Source organism: Sinocyclocheilus grahami, unplaced genomic scaffold (assembly GCF_001515645.1).
Source record: "Sinocyclocheilus grahami isolate Dianchi unplaced genomic scaffold, SAMN03320097.WGS_v1.1 scaffold1103.1, whole genome shotgun sequence".
Classification (NCBI taxonomy): Eukaryota; Metazoa; Chordata; class Actinopteri; order Cypriniformes; family Cyprinidae; genus Sinocyclocheilus; species Sinocyclocheilus grahami.
Window position 1 is genome coordinate 297,698 of NW_015506282.1, and position 17,207 is coordinate 314,904.

A 17,207-nucleotide genomic window follows, 5' to 3' on the forward strand; every position below is an offset into this window, starting at 1 on the left:
TGTCTTGCATTGGTGATAATGCTCGTTTGGGGCAGCCTCCTAATCTCATCTCCAACCCACCCAAAAACATTCGATACGTCAGATTATATTGTACATTATTATGCACAGTATACATGATTTTTAACAATTTTTTTATTGTTGGTCACTAGTCATTTAGCAGGCAAAGACCTCCTGGTTTTAAGTGTATTTTATTTTGGTAATATTCAAAGCCTCTACCTGGGACTGAGTATTGAACCTCTACATACATGTAGGCTACCAGACTCTTTCTAGCTTGAGCATTGCTAGTAGCCTGGACAATAAAGACAACTGGCATTTCTGTTTAATACTTTTCTTCAGAACAGGTTTCTTATACTCAGAATTCATTATTTTATTTGCGATTTTGTACACGTTTACCTGTATGTCATGTTGCTTTTCATCTACAGGTTAAATCCACAATCTCTTGGAGAAGTTCAGTGCTGGAAACACAAACAGCCATAATGAACAATGAGCAGTATCCTTCTTTACCGCTCAAAGAAAAGCAAATGAACATCATCAGCATCAAAGCCATAGAAGACATTGGGCATGATCTTCAAGATTCTATTGTAAGTTTATGTTTTACCCAAGTTGTTGACTGTTTTACTAAAATGTTCAGATTGATGGCAGTATGCAAGACAACACACTGTGGCACTTGCTTCTCTGAAAAAGATAAAAAGTCACTCTGAAAAGAGATGGCATTATATGGATCTTATATACAGTACCATATAAGAAACCCAGAGGTAAAAACAACATACCTAAGTGTGCTTACACTCATAACGTAATGATCAGAATTCCAAATGTACTCTTTACACGGACTAAGCTGACTTCTTACCAAAAGCGAAGTGTGAGAGTGAGGGGCTCGAGCGAGGGCATCAAACGAGGGCATCTTGGAGGCTTTGATGTATGGCTTTATAGTTGAGTCTAATATTAGCTCCTGGCTCCTCTCACTCCTCTCAAGTAACATCAGGGATCAGTTTGTGACTTGAGGCTTACTTCATTCTGAAAGACAGAAAGAACAGACAGACAGAAAACAGTTCAAGATTAAGAGAGAGTGAGAACAGGTTGGAGGCAGGTTTCTTACTGTGACTGGGAGATGGATTTACCCGAGAATGAAAGTGGTGGGTCTCAACCTTCAACTGCCCAACAAACACACTTCTTAAGGGATGTGATCTTTCATGGAAAACTGCAAGTGAGTGTGGCATGTATCAATGAATATTTATGAAGTTTTAAGACTTTAATACCATATATTTAGCAGTGTATGTGCAATATCTGCTATTAATGATGACTATTATTTATTGACAATTTGATAAATGTACATAAGTTACATATATATCAGTAATTAAAGTACATTAGCACATGCTAGATCTGTATGTAATGCTTTTTGCTCCTAAAATATGAGCACATGTCCCCATAAGATGAAGGGGCATGCCAGAGGAAATGTTATACCCCATAACACATTCGGCAGTTGCTGGATCAGTTGCAGTCGTTCTACAAAAACAGCTGACCTAAATGAATAAGGACTTCCAAAAAATATTTTCTAAGATTACTGTTGCATAGTTTGTTTGTGCTGAAGTCTAGACAGCATTTTATAGGGAACACATCACATACAGTTATCTCAACAGTGCATCATTATGTACACATATGTACGCCACAGAAATATGCTTACTGTACCTACACTTGCATAATGTCAGTAATATTGTCGATATTAAATGTAACTGTCATTTTACGCACAATTGTTTTGGTCTGTTCTGTTGATTATACGAGTTGGTTAGATTGTGGTTTGCATAGATGTAATAAGAACCCATAGCTGTTGCCATAGTTCACACTCTCAAGTTCAAGGTTACTCATGTTGAGCATTATTTAACGGTGTATTAGCAGCTGTATGTCAAACATCACACAGATCCGTCACCCGTAAGACTGCAGTGTTATGGGATATCTCAGGCCCATAGATGCAAAACATTTGCAAAACATAACATATCTCCAGCAGTTTGTCTCTCCAAAACAAAAATAGTGTGGCAGTACTGCCAAACATGGACATTTCATGTTGTCCTGTTGGAGAAATAATTATACCTTGCTACAACAGGGTTTCATAAAAGTTTATATTAAACTACACAAAGATGAATGAATATGCGCCTAAGTTAGTTGTTAATCGGAAGTTACCCAGTTCTCTTGAACCTCACATTGCAATGAGCTCTCGGTTAGTTTCTTATCACACGCTCACTCTGTTTTATGTTTTGTGTAAAATATATTAGTAGTTAATTACTTGTTAGACACATCAGATTTAATACAGACTGCTGAGTGTCTTTTAAAGGCAATTACCATTGGTTATTGTGTAAATTTTTAATAACCAAATGCAATGTCACTTATGCTCATGTTTTATCCTCCCCTCTCCTGTCAGCTCCTGAAGTCTCTCGCTCCCGAGGAGAACACAAAATGCCAGCAGGGTCTGTATTTCCAGGACGGCAAGAGGCGGGTGGACTACGTCCTCACTTACCACATCAAAAAGACAAGCAGCTCCCGACGCCACACATCACGTCTCAGAGACAACGCCTTCACCCGCACCCTGCGGCGGGGTCGAGAGCCGCCTCCACCTGCAGCCAAAGATGACGCTGAAGTGGGCTCGCCTCACCACAGCATGGACCACCACGATGATGACAAATGTTTAAGGCGTGAGGAGTTCGAGAGTAACCTGATGGAGATGGGCCTGGAGCTGGAGCGAGATGAGGAGGTACGTGTGTTTTTCATCATGATGGATGGATGGATGGAGCCTGCATTCCTGCTCCACAAGGCTTTTGTTTGCTGGAGGTTTGTTTTGTCTTTTGGCTGAGCTCAGCTGTTTTACTTCAACACTCACCATGAAGGGCCACAAAAGACACATTGTCGTGTCACACTGCACTGGTTATGACATGAGATGCTCAGAGCTCAAAACTCCTATTTGGAACTGTCACATTGAGAGACTTCACTTACGGTCGCTTGTTCATGGTTTTTGCTGTTTCATATTCTAAATGGATAGATGTGGTCCTGAGTGCTGATTGGTCGCTATAGTATTCCAGCCATGGTAAAATATTACTCAATATAAGCCTCCTGGCACAAGCAAATGTGCTGTTGCACTGAATATCATCACGGCTGTGATTGAGCCACAGACACAAGAATGCAGGTGATCAATGATATCCAGTACTACAGAATGATTGTTGATGACTGTCATTTTTTATACAGCAGTTCTGTAAACAAGTCATTGACTACAAGTCATTGGCTTCCATGGCTGCAGTACACTGTATTTTCCACCAATTGGCAACCTGTGGTGTCGAAATGCTATTGGGTAAATTGGCTATAGGCGGAGTCAAACAGACCAAAACAAAAACAGACATTCCAACACAGAACACACATTTCAAAATAGAATAACTGGCTGTAGCGTTGTTTGTCAGAGAAACATATTTATGCACTTGGTATGTTTTCTAAATATCTGCAAACATATATGCATTTTTATGCTTTAGTACAGTCAAAAAAAATTGTAATACAGATACAAATACTACAGCACCTTTACAGTGATCCATTGTTGAAATGTGCACTTGTAGTGTACTTAAAATCTTAAAAGTATATTTAAAAAAGCTGTACTTGCATATATTAAAGGAATAGTTCACCCAAAATTAAAAATTTGCTGAAAATGTACTCCACGGTTTAAAATTAAAACGTTAGTTAATGGACTGGAGTCGTGTGGATTATTGTGATGTTTGGACTTTCATTCTGACGGCACCCATTCACTGCAGAGGATCCATTGATGAGCAAGTGATGGAATGCTACATTTCTCCAAATCTGTTCCCATGAAGAAACAAACTCATCTATACTGTATGTTGGATTTTCAGCAGATGTTCATTTTGGGGCAAATATTCTTTAAATGAAATAAAAGACCAATTAAGTGTACTTAATGAGAAAATATGTTTCATGTTTCCCAACACATTTAAGTACTTTATTGTAATGTCAAATTAAAAAGCTTTACTGAAATACACATTAAACCATTATTTTTCAATTATGTTCTGCTGTGCTTCCAAGAAGTACTTATTTTGATGTACTGATTAACTTACTAAAGCTCACATAAAGTACTTGATTATAATTGTAGAAAACTGTAGTGTGTTATTTGATATTACACATAAAGTTATAATGTGTTTAAATGTACTAAATTGGAACTTTATTAAGAATGTTTATTTACAAATATATTTATTATGTTATACATGTTTCAATAGAAATTACGTTTATGTATATTTTAGTTTACTATTAATTCTTCTCAATACATTTGGAAGTACACTTTAAAAAGCCCTCTAAAGTTCAGCTAATTGCATTTAATATAAATTAAACTAGAATAAATTTACTTGCAATTAACATGCAACTATGTGTCCAAATAATTACATTCATTTTAATACTTCAGTATGTACTTGTATACTGTTTCCGCACTCTTTTTAGAAGTATGCTAAAGTGTAAGGGATAGTTCACCCAAAAATGAAAATTCTGTCATCATTTACGCCCCCTTTTGTCATTTCATGTAAATCTTCAAATTCCATTAAATACACATTATTTTGATTAATACGCTTAACTAATTAAATAAATGCTGATCAAGCTAGACGAATAGGGATTACAATTGTAGTATTTGACCTTTGTCAGCATCTATCCAACAATAAACATAACCAATCAGTGTAAACTTTTTTCCCAATCAGTTTGGGATCCAAACTGTAAGCAAAAACCCAGATAGTAAGATCAGATTTCCAGATATCGGACCACCACTTCAGGCTCACCATCTGACCATCATATATTAAACTTGCCTGATCATTGAACTGATTAAATCTTATTTAACACAGCCTAATTCAATTTGGTTTCATATACCAAAGGCTATATTTAAAAGTTTTGTTGAGCCATTATTTTGATTAATACGCTTAACTAATTAAATAAATGCTGATCAAGCTAGACGAATAGGGATTACAATTGTAGTATTTGACCTTTGTCAGCATCTATCCAACAATAAACATAACCAATCAGTCTAAACTTTTTTCCCAATCAGTTTGGGATCCAAACTGTAAGCAAAAACCCAGATAGTAAGATCAGATTTCCAGATATCGGACCACCACTTCAGGCTCACCATCTGACCATCATATATTAAACTTGCCTGATCATTGAACTGATTAAATCTTATTTACCACAGCCTAATTCAATTTGGTTTCATATACCAAAGGCTATATTTAAAAGTTTTGTTGAGCTTGAAAAGAGTCTGCACATTCAAACAACTGTTAGCTTGACATTGAAAATGGTCAACATGTGACCGAAACGTTTGCCTTGTTTTATTCAGTAAATTGCATATATTGTTCTCATCTCGCTTGTGATGCTTTAATGTTTGAATGTGCGGACTCTTTTCAAGCTCTTCATCTTTGGGGAACCTTTTTTGGTCTACGCACTTCAGTTGGATTTTTTTGAAGGCGCGGTGAGTCTCTGGCTGCTTCTCTGTTAGAATTTTTGTTGAAATGCTACTGAGATTTCTAAATTGCCTGTTAAGCTTTCAAATTTCCACAAACAGATATTGCAATACTGGAAAATGATATTTACCCACAACTTTACACCACATGAAGCCACCTTGTGGAATAATAGAATTATTACAATAAATAAGTGGACGCTATTTAAACAAGAATGATTCGAGAAAAAAGTTCTTTATGTTGTCGATTTGATATATGAAGATGATCAGTTAATTCAGTATAATGCATTCATGGAGAAATGTGTGATAAAATGTTCCTTTAGAGAATATAATACTGTGTGTAGAGCCATCCCTCTTGCACTAAAACAATTACAAAATACTCTAACATATTCTGATTTAAGACAGAACTATTTAGATCAGGGTAAGAATCACTATTCCCTAAATAATTAAAATGTGGAGAACAAAGATATCTCCATAACGAATTTCTCATATTTGTCATAAAATCATTATATTCTATGTGTTTAGTGTTTAATGAATTTGCAGACAATGTATTTATCTGTAACTCTCATATAACTGTATTTCCACTGTCTAAGAGCAGAGTGCTATTGAATGTGTATAGCTGATATGAAGTGGGTCAGAACTAAAATCAGAACTGAAAACAAATTCTGGATGAAAAAAACCCCCCAATAAATGTCCAAACAGCGATTCTATCACAGCATTTATTGTGTTTTATCTTGTGCATCATTTACATTTAGCATTTGATGTTGATTTGAAAGGAAACTTTATAATTGTTACTTATTATTGGCATCATTGTACATATTGAGAATTCATTGCACTGATTTTAAATTCAGTTAAGGTATCTGACATAATATGACATGACATAGATTTTTTTTATATGCAGTGTCTTAAGAGCCATATAGGCTATAATATGTTGTTTTTAGATAAATCGCTCAGAGGGGTTTGACCAGTTAGACAGACAGACTACTTAGGTTTATTTATTTGTACAAATCATCCAAGCAACCCAATCCCAGCTATTTCTAATATACATTTGATTAATATTGCTAAATATTATTGAATTGTAATGAAATTAAAGATCCCAGTTTTGAAAATAATTTAAGATTCCAGTTGTGAATATAATTTAAAAATTCAATTAAATTATTGAAAATAATTTAATTGATGTTCAACAAATAAATTCATTTCTAGCTCAAGAGCACAGAGAGATTTGCAAGTGCTCAGGACACAGTTTGAGCGCGCACACGCGCACGCTTTAAAGGTGGGGTAAGTGATTTGTGGTAGCCAATGTTGATATTTCAAATCACCAAAACAAACACGCCCCTACCCCAAAAGGGTCTCGCCCCTATTTTGATAGCTCTGCCCCACACATACGTACACAACCCAGGCAACAATTAGTTCTGTGAAACAAAGCAAAACAATGTTACACCGTGTCTACACCGGACGCGAGCGGCGCGACAAATTACTTTAGAACTCTTTATGACGTATTGACACAAATTTCAAATGATTTTCAACAGTATCTGAAAGCGCGCATCCGGTTTAGTGCGAGAGCAAAGGAAATCCACGTGCGAGCAGAAAGATTCGCACTCGCGCATCATATTAATGTACTTTCGCTCTACAACAGTGCGCTCTCGACATTTGTCAGTAAAATAACGCCATAATTTTCCCTTATGAAAACTTTGTCTTTTCAAAACTGCGGGGGTCACCACCCCCCGTCCCCTGTGTTAACGGCACGCCTGGCTGTGACAACATCGCACAACTGCTGCATTTAAAGTCATCACCCTCACAAACATTAGTTATGTGTTTTCTTCTCTGGCTTTCAGACTGTGATAAATGTGGTGTATTTGCATATGTGTTTAATAAATAAGATTTACTTGTGTGCACCTGTTCTTCTCGGTGAATATTTTTAATTTTATGAACATGTATGAAGACATATAAAACCATGTATAGTTCTGGTCATGTGATTATGTCATTAAATGCCTTGTAGAATTTCATGAATTTCATAATTAGCAAAAGTAATGACGATCACAGCTGTTGAGCTGTTTGTTTTTGGCTGTGAGACTCACCCTGAAATGAGATCCCCTGTCCTGGAGTCTATGTAAGGCCTATGCGTCAGGTCACACGTGGTCTGGTGCGTAGTGTGAGGTGACCCTTGTGTGTAGGTGACCCAGCCTGGCTTGGGTCATTTCCTGATTCCATTACTCCTGCTTCTCCTTTTCACTTCTTGACATTTCTTCACTGCAGTGTCATCTACAGTGTTGGGGAAAGTTACTTTTAAAAGTAATGCATTACAATATTGCGTTACTCCATAAAAAAGTAACTAATTACGTTACTTAGTTACTTTTTATGGAAAGTAATGCGTTATGTTACTTTTGCGTTACTTTTTAAATCTGGACAGGGCTTGCTTGTTTGTTTTTTAAATAAAAAAGTTATATTTTTGGCAAATATAAAAGCCTTTTCACACCAAAAGTGAAATGAATAAGCCTCAGGCTGAAGGGAAAGTAAATTTACGTCCGTACAATAGAGTGCAGAAGAAGACATTTCAACACACGTCAGCAATAAAAAAGACACACAAATGTTTGTTTATTAGTATGGTTGAACTGGATCATCGATGGTCAGAAGAAAAGACATTGGTTAATAGAATGGGATTAAATACATAAAGGATATTTGTGTTGTTTAACATTTAATTATTGCAGGTTTGCGTCATATTCTGAGTTGCATTATTTTTATTCATTTTGAGGAATACTGAATATGTGTTTTTTTTGTGTGAGATGAATTTATGCATATTCTTATTTATTTTGAACTACAGTAACATTTTTGATTTCTGTCACCATGGCAACACCAGAGCTGTCAATCAATACATTGAGATGAATTAATGCATATTCATGTCTATTTTAGAACTACAGTAACATCTTCTGATTTCTCTCAACATGGGGACAGGAGAGCTGTCAATCAATAATTTGGAAAAAAAGTAACTTGCGTTACTTATTTGAAAAAGTAACTCAGATATTCTCTTGTAAATTAAAAAGTAATGCATTACTTTACTAGTTACTTGAAAAAAGTAATCTGATTACGTAACTCGCATTACTTGTAATGCGTTACCCCCAACACTGGTCATCTAAATATATGTAAAGGCTGGAACCCTATTGTGTTTCTACTGATTTTCTTATTCTTCTTAATTAGTTATCTACCGTAAATATAGAGACCCCAAACTCGGCAGGATGGTCCCAAGCGTGCAGAGCTACTCAGGCACATAGGTGCAAATCCGTGTGACATTCATTGGTCATGCTATTTGCGTTTTTGGTCTATAACTGTGAAACCATTAGGGCTAGCATTAAAATTAGGCTCTACATTAATATTTTTTCATTTTAATTTTAATTAATGTTCTTCAAGTAAATAGAGAAGACACCATAACACAGGGGTGTCCAATCCTGCTCTCTGGGAGGTTAACGTCCTGCAGATTTTAGCTAGAACCAGCACTAACACACTTGCCTGGAAGTTTCTAATGAGTCAGAAGACCTTGATTAGCTGGTTCCCATTCAGTCAGTCACGTTCAACATTACGTCAGTGACTGACGAATTGGGATCTCGCCCGAGAGCCCAATCACCTTCGAGTGTTAACTAAACAAGCCAATGACAGTTGGCGTGCGTGCTTCGCCACGCGCACCCCGCCCCGCAGCGCGGGTATAAAAGGAGAGCGCGTGCAAACGCACATCAGCTTTTCGCTTCGGAGCCGAGCCTTCTACAGGACGAATCTCCGCGAGTGTTCGAGAGAAACAGCTGGCGTTGGTGTGACGGCGTATCAGCGGGGGTTGCCATTTAACATAGGTTTTATAGACAATTGGAGAGTTTTTGGGGCAGACCTGACCTGTTGAAAAGAGATGGTCTTTATCCCTCCTGGGGTGGTGCCGCTCTTCTGTCTAGAAATATGGCACATAGTCTTAGGGTGCTTTCACACCTGTAGATCGATTGTTTTGTTCCGAAAAAGGGATTAAAATTATTACAATGTTGCTTTTTATTCTTGGTGGGGTTCGCTTTCACACGGCAAAGTTTCTAAATGGACCAAATTTGTTAATACAGGTCACGTGTGAGTAAACTGTTCTCTCATTGGTCAAAGTTCCACGGTTTATTTTCCGGGATTCCACTGAGCTGTCACGCATGTCATCCGTCAGGATGGAATGACAACAGCTTCGTGGGCTTATTGTTGGGGATTTTTTTTGTAGCTGTCGTTATATTAATTCATAATTTTGAGCAGGAGTCCAGGATTCATCGGGAAAACATTTTTTAAAATGCCCCTACTACGAAGAAGAGCAATGATATAGCCTGGTTCGTTGGTCCGTTGGATCGGATTGCTTTTGCACTACAACTGAACCGCTCCAGAGTTCGTTTTCAACCGAGCCGAGACCACCTCGTTCAGGCGATCTCGGACCGATTTTTTTGGCGTGGATCTGAGCGCAATTGCCGTGTTCACATATGCCCAAACAAACCGAGCTAAGGGGGGAAACGTGCCAGGTTCCGAAACAACGGGCCAGGTGTGAAAGCACCCTTAGAGTTTGTACTTGACTAACTGGGGCCCAGGTCAGGAAACAGACAGACTGGCTAAACCGACCATCTGCTAGCCGCCTCACATCACAGAAATCAGTTAATTCTCAGCACATAGCGACTCTTTCACCTAGATATCACACTATAGAGACTGTGTCTGCTCCCTGAACTAGAAAATACAAAAAAACATCCAAAACAATTTAAGGGTAACAATTTAATTGATGTTTAACAAATAAAAAGCAGATATAATACAGATGAACAAATGATAAAGCTTGGCTTAATGAATATTAGATCCCTTTCTACAAAAGCGCTTTTTGTAAATATATTCACAGATCATAAAACCTGGCTAAAACCAGATGACTGCATTATTTTATGTGTCTACTCCTCAAGATTACTGTTATAAACATGAGCCACGTCCAAAAGGTAAAGGGGGAGGTGTTGCTACAATTTAAAGCAATATTTTCAGTATTTCTCAGAAGTCTGGTTTCAAATATTATTTGTTTGAAGTAATGGTGCTTCATATAACATTATCCAGAAGAACAAGTATTAATGAAAAATCCCCTGTGATGTTTGTACTGGCTACTGCAAACAGGGCACCATTCAGACTTTATCAAAGAATTTGCTGATTTTCTATCTGAGTTAGTGCTGGCTGCAGATAAAGTCTTAATTGTTGGAGATTTTAATATCCATGTTGATAATGAAAAAGATGCATTGGGATCAGCATTTATAGACATTCTGAACTCTATTGGGGTTAGACAACACGTCTCAGGACCTACTCATTGTCGAAATCATACTCTATATTTAATACTGTCACATGGAAATGATGTTGATGGTGTTGAAATTATGCAGCAGAGTGATGATATCTCGGATCATTATTTAGTCTCGTGTATACTTCATAAAGCTAAAGCTGCAAACTCAACTCCTTGTTACAAATATGGTAGAACCGTCAATTCTACAACAAAAGACTACTTTGTAAATAATCTTCCTGACTTGTTTCAGTTCCTCAGCATATCCAATAACTCAGAAAAACTTGATGGTGTAACAGAAACTATTGACTCTCTCTTTTCTAGCACTTTAGATACGGTTGCTCCTTTACACTTAAAGAAGATGAAAGAAAACATTCTGACACCATGGTATAATGAGCACACTCGCGCCTTAAAGAGAGCAGCCCGAAAAATGGAGCACAGCTGGAGGAAAACAAAACTAGAGGTTAGGGTTGGGCCGATAGACGATGTCATCGTCCATCGCCGATGGCTGATAGATATCACGATGTTGAGCCGGCATCGTGATTCTTCCTCCCCCTCCCCCTGCAATCTGCCGCATCACAATACCGTTTTTGGAAAGAAAATGACGTGTACTACAGAACCCCTAAAGAATTAAATAGAATTAGAGATTTAAAGAATTAAAAAAGAATTAAAGATTAAATACGAGATGGGAGGAAAATATGTATTTCAATACTTTCTCTCGCAGTTTTATCATTGGGTAATTATACTGTATATAAATTGCGCGCATCAGGCAGCCGCTATTATGCTTGGCATGGCATTGAAACTGCTTTTGAATGCATGGTGGCGTTTTAGTTTCACTTTCCTATGGCCCATTGTCTTTAGGAATGTAGCTGTTTGAGGACAGTTGTGTTCCCAGCTTGGTTGAATGGTATATCTCTCCTTACTATTAGAGTTGGTTGGGTTCCCCATTTCCCCCAAGTTATTTTAGCTGTCTGGTCATCATTGGCTTGCCCTCTTTATAAATTGGTGTATGCTTACCACTATTTTTGGTGCTCTCTCACCATGTGGACAGGCAATGCACCAGGGTATGGCATAGTAGGTATTTCGTTCCCCATAGTGTACACTAGAATATGCAGTGTGAGTTCCCTTGAAGGGGAACGTCTCGCGTTACACATGAAACCATGGTTCCCCCGAGAGGCAACGAGACACTGTGTCCCCTTGCAGTGCCTAGAGCCTGCCTGTTTCATGTCTTCTTCAGACAAAGAAGTTAATGATGTGCATTACAGGCGCCACTAATGACGGGCTGCGTGGTCCAATGGATTTGGAGTGTTTTCACATGTGCTTCAGACAGCAGTCATGCTGATGGCATTTCCCATAGTGTCTACTAGACGAAACAGTGTCTCGTTCCCTCTCGGGGAACCATAGTTACATGTGTGACCCAATATGGTTTCTTGGATTGACTCGATTATTAGACACTGACCTGGTACCCAAAGTAATAGATTGGGAACTGACCCAGACACAGCTTACTTTTGTAAATACAGACCTGAACCTGTACCCATTCACCCGGGTGGACCTGTGAAGACCTCTACTATAGACAATGCTGGCAATAGCTGTTTAGCCGATGCAGTTTTTTAGATTCATCTAGTACGGCCCATTATGAATATTATGTCTATTTACTGTATGCACAAGCTGCACAAAACTTTGTAGAAGTTTTTCTGAGGAAACATGCTTAGTTCCATGAATTTCTAATGCTCATGCTAACAGTCAATTCTAACGCCAGTGTGTAGATGAAATGCAATGAATCACAGACACGAGAGAACAGTTTAGTCAAGCCTTTTAATGGCGACAGCAGAACACAACAACCAGTAGCCCATGCGCATGCTCCACCCGGTCCACGGGATCACGTTCAATATCAGGAACCACTTCACGATACATGTCACACACACACACTGGCGCTGCCCATTTTCCATCCAGAACATACCCCCTCTTCTTTGGCACTTGGTGACATTAGAAACACAAAAAAGGGAGAAACAAGAAAGTGGCATGCGACAACAGAAAATGAATTAACTGAACCATCTGTGCAGTGCCAACAGCACAGCAGACCCTTATGGGGCCTCACAGAACAGCAATGCAACGCATCAACACAACTTCCTTTAAGCCGAAGCAAGGATACGGGTGAAGGCAGCCTGTCTAGGTCAGCTCATAATACTTTAACTTGTCGGGAAGCCGATGGGGACAGACTGTCCGCCGAGGAGTCTGCACCGGGACAGCTGAGAGGAAGACCAACTCATGGTGCGAGACTTCCACCAAACACGATGGGGACACAGTCCTACCCTCCTGGCATCCGCTGCCATCAAACCTAGGGGGTGAAGCAGGTGTCGCTATCACCAGAGGGATATCAGGATCACTCGGGGGAGCCATAAGTGGCACTTCGCACTTGTCTTCACTCTCAGATGCTGCACCATCTTCGCAATGACCTTGGGAAAGAGTCAACTTTGTAACAGTCAGCTAAGTGAACCCTATAAGAAGCACGCCACAATTGGGAACCCGTAAACTTACGGACATTACACCACATCCCATCTGAACTGAGCACAATGTATCTGCTTTCTAGCCCGAGACTTATTACGGTTACTATACAAGGTCGCCAGAGCTAATATCAGTGCTAGGAGCATCCTGACTCAGTGGTGCTTTCGCCTTAACACTGTGGGGGTGGTTAGTCAGGTGTTGTGCGTGCTGCAGCGCATTCAGTTCCCAGTCATGCACCGGTAACTGTTCGAGAGAGAACCGATCACGCTGCAACAAATTCTCATGGGCTGACACGCCACATGACTGAATATTTAACCGAGCGACAGCTACAGACAATATCAAGGGGGTGACGACCTCACAGTGTGGTTCTAGTTGCAAAATCTTGCCCTGTAGCTCCTGGATAGCCTTCTCGGCCACAGGATTTTTCTTGACATTTTTAGTATCGCCTACCTCAATGGCCAGCCTGTATTGAGCAAGCACTGTGTCCTTGGCCATTGCTGAAAAACCTGGTGCTGGGTCGGGTTTAACTACAGCAAAGGGGCCATCGAGCGGACGAAGGCCAGTACACAAGCATACAATACCATCCCGCAACTTCTCCTTTCGCTCGCCATCAATTAACAAAGCAGATGTGAAGGCTGTCACGCACTCACAAACGACTAGGATGAGCTGATGCTCACGTTTAAGTACGTCAGTTGCAAAGGTAGACCCAACCGTCTCAGGTGGATCACAGCTGGACTGGTCCACTGTGAACACTGGAGACTTCGCCAGTGCAGCACATTGGTGACAACCCTTAGTGGTAAGCTGGATGGCCGACTCCAAGTCCAGTGCGTAGAAGTACCGGCCGACGATAAGTCTCAACTGGTGAGCCGAGGGGTGATCTACCGAGGGGTACCTTTTGAGCTCCCTTCAAGATGTCGGCAACATCAGTACGGCACACGACAGAGACCATGGATTCACAGACGAAGCTCCAAATTTGACATGTGGGACTGTCATATTGTGCAGCATTGTGACTAGCATAATCTGAAGGGAGAATAGCAGCCCCAGCAATATGATAAACAGTGACCTGAAGGCGGCTTGCAGTCGACAAGAAAGTAGTAACACGCGGGCTCGCAGAAAATTCCCCCCTACATAGCTTCTCAAAGGTCTCCACGCATTGTTTACTGTCAGTAAGCACACACACCTTCTGTGATGACTGGATAATATATGGACCAAAATGCTTCAGGGCAGCGGCTATAGCCAGGGCTTCAATCTCACACGGAAGCCAATTGATCGGATTTTTATGAAGCTTAGAGCTGAAATGTCCCCCCATGTAACATACATTGTTTACCCCAGCCCTGGATCCCTGAGAGCACCATCAGTGACGATCCAAAGCTGATCACCAGGTTGCGGTATCATCACAGCACAACTAGTGGATAACACCTTTTGGGCCCTGTGAAAACACTGGAGGAGCTCATCTGACTACACAATCGCAGCCGTCGGCTCACCACCAGTCACCATGTTGTCGAAGGGGGCAAGGATCGACGCACAACCCTTAAGAACACGTGCTAGAACTTTATACGCCCCATTGAAGGACCGTAGGCCACTAACAGTCGCAGGGGGGTACACGAAGCCAATGTTGCAATGCAGTGCGAACTAGCGCGAATAGTACCCAGACTCCAGACCCACCCAGCAACTTGCCACACCTAGCGATTAAAGCTCTGTCTGGAGGAGGCAGAAAAGGGCACTTACTGAGGAAGTGATTGTCCAGTCTGTGAGCCTCTTTACAAAGTGCGCAGGACTTCCTGGACCGACCTAGCTATGCAAGCTTCTGTCTCGGAGTGTTAGACATGGCCGAACGCATGGCTCTGGCATCCTCTGATGACTGTAGCTCATCCAGTAGCGAACACAGGGCCTGAGATATCTCTGGTTTGATGGATGAAAGAGTGCGTGACCGCAGCTCCGTGCCATATCTCTGCTTTACAAGCTTTGGCAAATCGCTGTGTATAAGACGAAGCCAAGTAAGGACAATGATGCTTTCTATTGTGGGGGAGAGCTACTCATCCTCTACAATGACTTCACCTCCGTGAGTCTCTGCGTAGTAAATTATCCTCATCAAAAGCCATTCATCTCTGGTACAAATCCTCTGGTCCTTCATTAGACTCAAGTTTAATAGCAGCAAAGTCAATGAAATGTGCACCAGTTGACTGGAATCCATAATGTAGTCTGATAGTCTGTCATATGTGATCAATGCAGGTAGAGTTCTTAACAATAGTATTTTGGGAAATAACTGGGCAGTAGTTAGTGATCTGCCCCAGCATAAGCTCAGTCATGCTGACCTTTTGTTGGTGCGTGCGCCATTGATGGGAACATCGTCGTCATCATTGGTAAAACCTCTGAATGGTGAAGCCCTCGACTTCTTTTCCCAGCGCGTGCCTTCAACTAGAAAGGGAGCAAACTCAGTGTCCAAAGATAACATGTAGACAAGGTTCTGATGCCAGTTCTCAAATGAATTCATAGTCTCAACTTTTGTGAGAGACCATTGCTTCGGTGCTCTGTGTGTATTTGCCTTGGCTTACATCTTGATTTTCATCAGCTGAGTAGTGTGTAGATGAGATGCAATGAATCGCCAACACGAGAGAACAGTTTAGTCAAGCCTTTTAATGGTGACAGAAGACCACAACAACCAGTAGCCCATGCACATGCTCTGCCCGGTCCGCAGGATCACCTTCAACATCAGGAACCACATCACGAATCACGTCACACTCCACATACTGGCGGAAACTATTCGTCATTTTAACGGAAACACAAAGGCTGTATTTGCTAATGTTATCCAAAGGATAAGAAATATTTTAAGTCTAATTATTTTATCAGTTTCCATCAGTTTGAATGATAAATAAATGCTTAGAATCAGATTATTTGCAGATTTGTGGTGCACTGGTAATATAGTGTTATATATAAAAATTTAAAAAAAAAACCCTGACACTGGAGATTCTGACTAGTGCTGCAGACACTGCTCTGTACTGCATTAAGAAACGGTGAGCTCCAAAATCGAAAGCTCCAGCATGAATGGAATTAATGTCATGTTTCCAAATTTCAGAAGGACTGTCCCTGTATTTGCAGGGATGAGCGTGGTGTTGCTTGTTCAATGCTCTAACAGTGAAGTACAGGCAACCAGCTCAAAGGGGTGTGTGAAAGTTGCAGAAACAAATTCCTTCGGTCCCACCCCCGTAGATGCCCGATCGCAGTCGTGCTTTCTTTCCTGCAGGATGGCTTGGAGCGAAGGCTGTCTCCCTCCACCCTGAAAGTGTATGTTGCCGCCATTGCCGCACATCACGATGCAGTAGACGGTAAGTCTCTAGGGAAGCACGACCTGATCATCAGGTTTCTCAGAGGGGCAAGGAGGCTGAATCCTCCGCGCCCTCACCTGTTACCCTCTTGGGATCTCCCCTCGGTCCTCATGGCCCTGAAGGAGGAGCCCTTCGAGCCTCTGCAGTCAGTAGAGCTTAAGGTTCTGTCATTAAAGACAGCGCTCCTCACCGCTTTGGCCTCGGTCAAGAGGGTAGGGGACCTGCAGGCATTCTCGGTTGACGATTCGTGCCTAGAATTCGGGACGGGTAACTCTCACGTTGTCCTGAGACCCCGGCCCGGATATGTGCCCAAAGTTCCCACCACGCCTTTCAGGGATCAGGTGGTGAACTTGCAAGCGCTGCCCCGGGAGGAGGCAGACCCAGCCATCGCTCTGCTCTGTCCCGTTCGCGCTTTGCGCATTTACGTGGACCGTACGCGGAGCTTCAGGACCTCAGACCAGCTCTTTGTCTGCTTTGGAGGTCAGCAGAAGGGAAAGGCTGTCTCCAAACAAAGACTTGCCCACTGGTTAGTGGAGGCTATAGTCTTGGCATACCAGGCCCAACGTTTACCATGCCCCCTCGGAGTGAGAGCTCACTCTACGAGAGG

At 41.0% G+C, this 17,207-nt stretch overlaps 1 protein-coding gene across 1 annotated transcript in view; it reads left to right on the plus strand.

Annotated features, from left to right (window-relative positions):
• The first annotated feature begins 426 nt into the window (after positions 1–426).
• The window catches only part of LOC107566828 (anoctamin-1), a 61,646-nt gene continuing 44,865 nt past the window's right edge, over positions 427–17,207 (plus strand). Inside the window, exons 1-2 of the mRNA XM_016252375.1 lie at positions 427–581; positions 2,414–2,743. Of these exons, the coding sequence (XP_016107861.1) occupies positions 477–581; positions 2,414–2,743 (435 nt within the window). The 5' untranslated portion in view covers positions 427–476. The remainder of the gene's footprint in view (positions 582–2,413; positions 2,744–17,207) is intronic.